Consider the following 7,475-nt stretch of genomic DNA (forward strand, 5'->3'; position numbering starts at 1 on the left):
TAAGCTTAATATATTGTTTTTGGGCCACTTTTGTCAAAAAAACTCCCTCTAGCGCCTAAACGGTGAGAGATGGAGCCAAACGGACGAAATTTTAGCCAATAGGATTCTACTTTCCCAAGTTACCCGCTAGGAAACCATCAAATATTTTCTAAGCTTAATATATTGTTTTTGGGCCACTTTTGTCAAAAAAAACTCCCTCTAGCGCCTAAACGGTGAGAGAGAGAGCCAAACGGACGAAATTTTAGCCCAAAGGGCTCTACTTTCACGAGTTACCCCTTAGGAGACAGTAAAAAAAATATTTTTTTTCCACTTCTTGGACCAACCCCTGTTTCTTTGTTACCCCCTCAGACCCACTCAGGGGTGGTTGCCAGGATTTGCACCAACCGTTTCGTTGTCCAGAAGTGACAACAATAATACCCTGAAAATTTCAGACCTCTAGCTCACGTCCTTCTTGGGGAACGGACAGACGGACAGACAGACAGACAGACAGACAGACAGACAGACAGACACAGAGGCGATGGCATAAGCCCGCTTATATAGCTTTTAAGCAAAAGAGCGGGCTAAAAAATGAGAAAATGCGATTAAAGTTGAGAAAATTTGATAAAAAATTAATAAATGTGATAAAAATGGAGTAAATTTGATACACTTGAGTAAAATTGAGAAAATTTGGTATCAGTTCCTTAACTAGCTGATGCAATTGGCAACTCTCCTGAACCGCACAACGACGAAATTGGGGAATCCGGAGGGATACTTGTTTTATCTCCCATCTCCTGACACGGGGCCTCGGTGAGGGCCCGGCCTCGAGATCGGCTCCCTGTGCATACTTAGCCCCGGACTACTTCCAGAGTGAGCCTACTTCGTGGTGGAGTATCAACGCCGGCCTACAGTTCACAGAGAGCCGCGCACAGCCGTGCGCCTCTCTGCACCGATAGGAGGGCCGGATAGACCTCCATCTCGACCTGGGTGTTATGCGGGTTTGCCTACTTCAACCTTGTAAGGGGCACGGGGCTGACGTGGGCGGCGCGGTGACCGACGGGATCATCAATAGTGGAGCTTGATTGTAACTTTTAATCCAATGAGTGTCGAACATCGACAGTGATACACGACCACTGTATGGGTGCTAGCCGGTGCCAGCTCTAGGGCTCTTAATCTTGTCGGCTCATATAGGCGAATACCACCTTCCTCGATCTTCTCATATGTGTTATACAGTACTGCGCCACTTACACCACACCAGGTGTTGTTGATTCCTATTTACATATAAAAATAGAGTAGGGAATTATGAAACTCAAGTTAGAATTAAGTAAAGTATCAAACTCTTTAATAGTATAAAGATACCAATAAATATTCCAATAGAATAAACAAACAGCCGCTTTACAACACACAAGATACTATCATAGTATAAGAAATTTAGGGCATCACAAAAGAACAGGATTGTACCATAGTGCAGAATACATTTCAATAGAGTGAAGAAAAACATTATGAAAGGAATGATTCCACCTGAGCATCTAAAAGTAATTTAGAATTATAAACAACATGGGGAGGAATGGTAGCTACATAATTATTAATGTTAACATACACATGAACAGAAGTCTTTTTAGGAGACAAAATTAAGTCATCAATATTGTACCAGTGACACAGAATACCGAGACCTCTAGCCTCGCCTCCGGCTTTGGTTACTTTTGGTGGATTAACAGGTGCTGTTGGCAAAGTATATGTCCGTTTGCCTTTAGTGGCACCAGTAAGATAGGCAAATCCCAAAACCAGTCCAACTAGGAAAGAGTTATTAGTTTTAAAAAGTACCCACTCCCCCATTCCAACTTCTTTCTTCCTTTTAGGTGGTTCAGTCACTTGGGTGAGTTGTTGGATATTAGTACCCAAAGAAGAATGAATTTTTTCACGAACACGAATAATTTTCTCTGAGTTAAGATCGATGGGTCCTAAGAACGTTGTCCGATCTCGCAGTGACGCTTCAACATTGTTTGATATCGCAGTGACGCTTCAACAAAGTCCGATGGCCTTTTGACGTTCTCTGTGGAGCCGTCTTCTTTCAATTGTGACTTAAATAATATTGACAGTAGAGAAAAAGTAAAAATTGCGATGTGTTCTTAAAAGATAAAGGACGACATTGCACTTTTTACATTTTCTCTACTGCCAATATTATTCAACTCGCAATTGAAAGAAGACGGCGCTGCAAATAACGTCAAAAGGAGATCGGACTTTGTTGAAGCGCCATTGCGAGATCAAACAACGTTGAAGCGTCACTGCGAGATCAAACAATGTTGAAGCGTCACTGCGAGATCAGACAACGTTCTTAGGACCCATCGAGATGGCCACCTTCTGAGGACAACATCCAGCAAAATGTACTTTTGCGCATCAGAACAAAATCATTTGACCCCTTGCGTAAATAAAGATAAAGACTAGTAGGTAGAATACCAGGTACATCAGCATTTACACTTAAATCTGCTATTTCCTCTGGACAGGCAAACATGGGTGGTTTCACAAATAAGATGCATATTGGGTCACTTTTTTTTCGTTTTTGAAAACGTTTGCAAGTGGAGGTTTTTCTATCTATAATACATTAGGGGTATCCATGCAGAAAGAAAACGTTCTTTAGCGAGCTCCCAGCCACCTATTTCTTGGTAATTCCCCCAAAATAGCAAGGGTGGCTGTCCAAACGGTTTACCTCGAATATATTTTGTACTATAATGATGTGGCAAGGTTCTTTTACAACTGGAGACGTTTGCTCATGCTAAAATACGACTATTTTAATTGAAAAAAGCTCCGCACCACAAGTTTTTATGTTAAAATATTTAATATATGTTCCCTCCGTGACACCTAACCTACAAAAGGAATAATAACAAATGTTTTGTTTTTCAAGCTTTCTTAGGGTTAATTTACCACTTCAGAAATTGTCTAATAAATTATTTTAACTATCTCAATCGAATACAGTAGCAGACTTATAGTATTTTATTCAAAATTGTCGAATTTTGTCCCCTTCGTCACGGTGTCCGATTGACGATTAACTCAGATAACTAAAGAAATATAGATTTTATATCGGATTTACTCTAAAATCAGCTAAGAAACCCGAGCAGCGCTTCTCTGACACATATTTCACGACCAACTACTTTCTGACTTTAAAATAATTTAAGATAATCGGTTCAGTTGTGGTTTTGACACGCACGAAGTAGGGTTAGTTTAACGGACTTCAAAACGAAGAAAATTATATTTACCTTATCACCTTTTGACCACCAGATTCCTACTACTTTCTTATACGACGGTGAGCACTAACTACACACTGCACGCTGCACCTTACGAGAAATTTGAGATAACTGCAACGATTATACGAATTCTGACAAACCTGGTGACACTTTTTAAAGTGTTCGTTTCTCTTCTATTGATGATTTGGGACCTCGATATAGTAGTAATACGATGTATCATAGAGTTGTTTAACGAAAAACATGGGTGTTTTGACCAGGTTCAAAAAGGTACGAGCGATGATAACGAAAACAGAGAGTAAAGCGGGGTCGGGGACAGCGCATTTTCCGTCTGCTAGGGAAGTTTAAGATATATTTAATGGTGATGGAATGTGTTTGAAAGCAATTAAATTGCCTTGCCAAGTCTCAGACACGCTATATTTTGGTAACAATGTGTTCGTTTTAGCTACGGTGACGATTGGGAGAAATACAGATGAGTTGAATTCTCGGACACCGACATGCATCTTATTTGTGAAATCACCCACATGCGAAGGAGTTCCAAGGAAACGTCATCTTCGTCCATTGAAATATTATAAACTAATGGAACGGAAACACAGTCTGTTTCATTTTCAGTAAATTTACAATTGAGAATGTAAGACTTAATGCTCCTTATTGAATGTTTTGGGGATACACCAAGATTTTTCAGGACGTGAAGAGCATCTGTCCCTGCTTCGAATACTACGGCACCTATCTCATCATTTGTTGGTAAGTACTGAGAACTCAAATTGTCTGCAAGTTAAATACCAATTAATTTTTTTCTTCTGTCTCTAGGAAAGACAAGTTTTCCTCCAAGTACAGAGGATGCATGCTGTAAGATATCAATTCTCCTTACTTTCTGAAGAAAGTCCTTCATTGTGAAGTTTATTACAGTGAGTTGAGTGGTAGTCATTGATCGAGCATACCGGAAATAACTTTCTGAAGGCTGACTAGAAAACAGATGTAAAAGTAGGTCTTCGGGACTGTCTTCATCTCTAAACTTAATTATAAGAATAATTAAAGCATGGGCTAAAACCTTAACACACATGTGAAGATTTCTTGTAACAAAATTGTCTAAGGTGTAGCGACTTTGACCTAAAAGCCACAATTTCCAATATCTTCAAAAAAAAAACCACAGCATGCCATATGTGATAGACTTTTTCTGAAGCAGAGAGTTTTTGATTCAGAAAAGCTTCCATTACAGATCTCATCACAACTAAGTACTCCTTAGTGCCATCAGCACCAGGAGTAGAACTTAAAATATCGGTTACCCTCGTGCTACAAATTTTAACTGAAGCGTCAAAATTCATTTTATCTTTGTCTAAGTCACCAGGACTAAGGCCATGAACAGTTTTAGGCTGTTTTAACACCAGATGCAAATGAGCTTGGCTAATAGTATAATTGCCGATTGGTAAGAGATATGCAGGGCTAACTCTACTTCGAAACTTAGTTATAGTGTGTACTACATCCTGAGTAGCAGTAAACTTCGACTTGTTAGAAGCGAAAAACCAATCCTTCCAATCCCTATCAAGGGGAGAACAATCCTTAAACAAAAGGAAAATCATAACACTTAGTAACTTGTTGTCTCAATCAGCAGAGAATCCAACCACCTCTATGTCTAGTTTGGCTAGTTCTTGCTATATATATATATATATATCCATCTCCTAAAAACATGTTCAAAATCAAATCAATTATCAGTGCCGAAGAGAGCAAGGCAGAAAGAAGGGGCACCATCCCTAACTGGTTGAACCAGAATGGCATATGCACTTGAAGCGGGAACACCCTTCTCAAAGTGATGCGCAATAACAGTGGCAGAAGTTGCAGGAAAAGAGTTTAACATAGAAATACCATTCTGAGTAAGTGGAAGAACAGGGCCGATAATTTGGTTTGTTGCAACATCATACGAAAACTTTTGAACGATTCTGGTACCATCTTCAGATATCCAGACTTTCCGGGGAAGATAATTTTTAACAAGAAAATCTTTGAGCTCTGCAAACCTAAATTCACCTCCCACAACAGGCTTGGAAATATCTAACAATGATCTTTCAACATATTTGACAGAGAGCATAGATTTTACCATATTTCTATGAATAAAATCATAAACAAAACGACCACCGACAATGAAGAGGTAACAACAAAAATACTTCATATCTAAAATATATCTATTCCCGTGTTCATCAGATGGATTTTTTCTACTGGCATTCCTAATAGCGCACTCCATCTAATAGAACTGGTAAATTTCTCCAAGGTAACCTTTGTTCACAATTTCAGTAAGCTCTTCCACACGGCATGTTAAGTCACGAATAATTTCTTTGTTTGATTCCAATTAGTGCCTGTATTTGATCTAAGATAGGGAAAAATGCTGTGATGCGTGACTGCCCTTCGATATGACGTCCTAAGGCTCTCTTCAGGCGACTGCTTCGACTATATTTTTCTCTGTCCTCAGGAGAGTTGTGAGGGGAGATGTGATGATGTTCGGATGAGTGGTTACATCTCCCTCCAATTAAAAATCCATCAAGCATTTTTGGACGTGTCTACCTAGAACAAAGAAAATAATTAAATATACAAAATAGGTAAGAAATTATGTTAGTACAACATGTAGTGAAACTGTAAGATGTACCTGAAGAATTAGGCTGCTCACCAGAGTCTTGCTTTGGGTCCGAGCTGTGATCATGTCCTGTAGAAAAGCAGCAACATTAGAAAAATGAACTATTATTATAAAAGCCAACATATTGTAAGGGTGGAGCTTGGGTGAAGCTCTAAATTATTACTTTTCAGATATGCAGTCAAAAATTAAACCATGGTCTAAAATAAATTAACTATTTGTTTGCTGAGCGAAAGCGAAGCCTATTACTCCAGTGATGATCAAAAAGTTTCGCGTCTGTCTGTCTGTCTGTGTGTCTGTGTGCTTGTCTGTGCGCACGATAACTCGAGAACGAATTAAGCTAGCGACCTGGGATTTTCAGGTTCGCTTTGTGTCATAAAAAGACAGATCAAGTTCGAAGAAGAGCATTCTAGCTCGAAAATTGGATTTAAAAAAAATTAAAACCCACAGGTCCCCAAAATGATGTTTTTTAAAAATATTTTTTTTTTGTTTTCTAAGGAGTAACTTATCAATGTAGAGCCCTACGGGCGAAAATTTCGTCCGTTTGGCTGTATCGTTAACGGTTTAGGCGCCACATGGAGTTTTTGACGAAAATAAGCGAAAAAATGTACCACACTGCATGCTTAGTCGAAGTGACGGGAAGTTGACGGGCCGGAGGCCCGTATTTTTGTGTTCATATTTGCGATACCCGACTCGGGTGTAAGCGCCGCAGGCCTAGGTACATGTATGCCAGGAGCGTCGCAGCGCAACGGTGTTTCGTGAGATATCGCGAAGCCTGTTACGCGAGACGTGGTCTGGCGTAGCATCTACCTAGTAGAAGTATACCTGATCAGATATATTAGATATATTCTGAAGGGACTGTTTATCTCAGAATGCATTAGAGTGTATTGACTACTTACTTTGAAGCTATTTTATTGTATTAAACAAAATAAAATTTCAAGATTATATCCCATTTCTTATTTAGCTTAAGTTTTCTCACAAGATTTTATTGATGTTGTTAATTAAATTTTTTAGTCCCAAAATACGTTGTTTTTTTGTTCGATTTGATGTACTTAACTTTTTCATGATCTCTTCCACATTAATTTAGGTACTCTTACCTTCACGCACTTCCTGCTGATCATCATCTGAGACAACCAGAATTGAGGTCTCTGTCAAATTAGTTTCCTTCTAAATTTTAACCAGTTTTTAGCCCGCCCTTCTGCTTTGAAAAGGCTATCCAGCGGGCTTATGCAAACGACCTCGTGTCTGTCTGTGTGTCTGTTCCACTAGAAGAAGATGTGCTAGAGACTTGAAATTTTCAGGGTATATTAAGGTAGACTCCTAGAGAACGAAACGCCTACGGCAAATCCTAGCAACCACCCCTAAAGGGCTAAAAGTGGGTATTAAAGAAAATGGGGTAGGCCAAAAGTCAGAAAAAAATATTTCTTCTATGATCTCCTATGAATTCACTCGTCAAGGTACAACCCTTCAGGCGAAAATTTTGTCCGTTTTGCTCTATCTGTTACCGTTTGGGCGCTAGAGGGTCTTGTTTGACGAAAATAAGTTAAAAAACTGGCCTGCCGGCCGGTAACGAGACAGTCCGGCTCCAAAAGCAAATTCAAAATATACAGGCGCTAAGGCTTGCATTTTTAAATTCAAAA

The 7,475-nt window shown here is 39.3% G+C and overlaps 1 protein-coding gene across 3 annotated transcripts in view; it reads left to right on the top strand.

Moving 5' to 3' along the window:
- LOC127750274 (uncharacterized) overlaps positions 1 to 7,475 on the top strand; it is a 32,089-nt gene that overhangs the window by 18,699 nt on the left and 5,915 nt on the right. Inside the window, exon 4 of one of the 3 annotated variants that reach the window (XM_052271453.1) lies at positions 5,677 to 5,803. The exons of the other annotated variants lie outside the window; for them this stretch is intronic. Within the exon in view, the coding sequence (XP_052127413.1) occupies positions 5,677 to 5,772 (96 nt within the window). The 3' untranslated portion in view covers positions 5,773 to 5,803. The remainder of the gene's footprint in view (positions 1 to 5,676; positions 5,804 to 7,475) is intronic. 3 annotated transcript variants of the gene reach the window in all.

This window comes from Frankliniella occidentalis, unplaced genomic scaffold (assembly GCF_000697945.3).
Source record: "Frankliniella occidentalis isolate FOCC.00 unplaced genomic scaffold, Focc_3.1 Scaffold162, whole genome shotgun sequence".
Classification (NCBI taxonomy): Eukaryota; Metazoa; Arthropoda; class Insecta; order Thysanoptera; family Thripidae; genus Frankliniella; species Frankliniella occidentalis.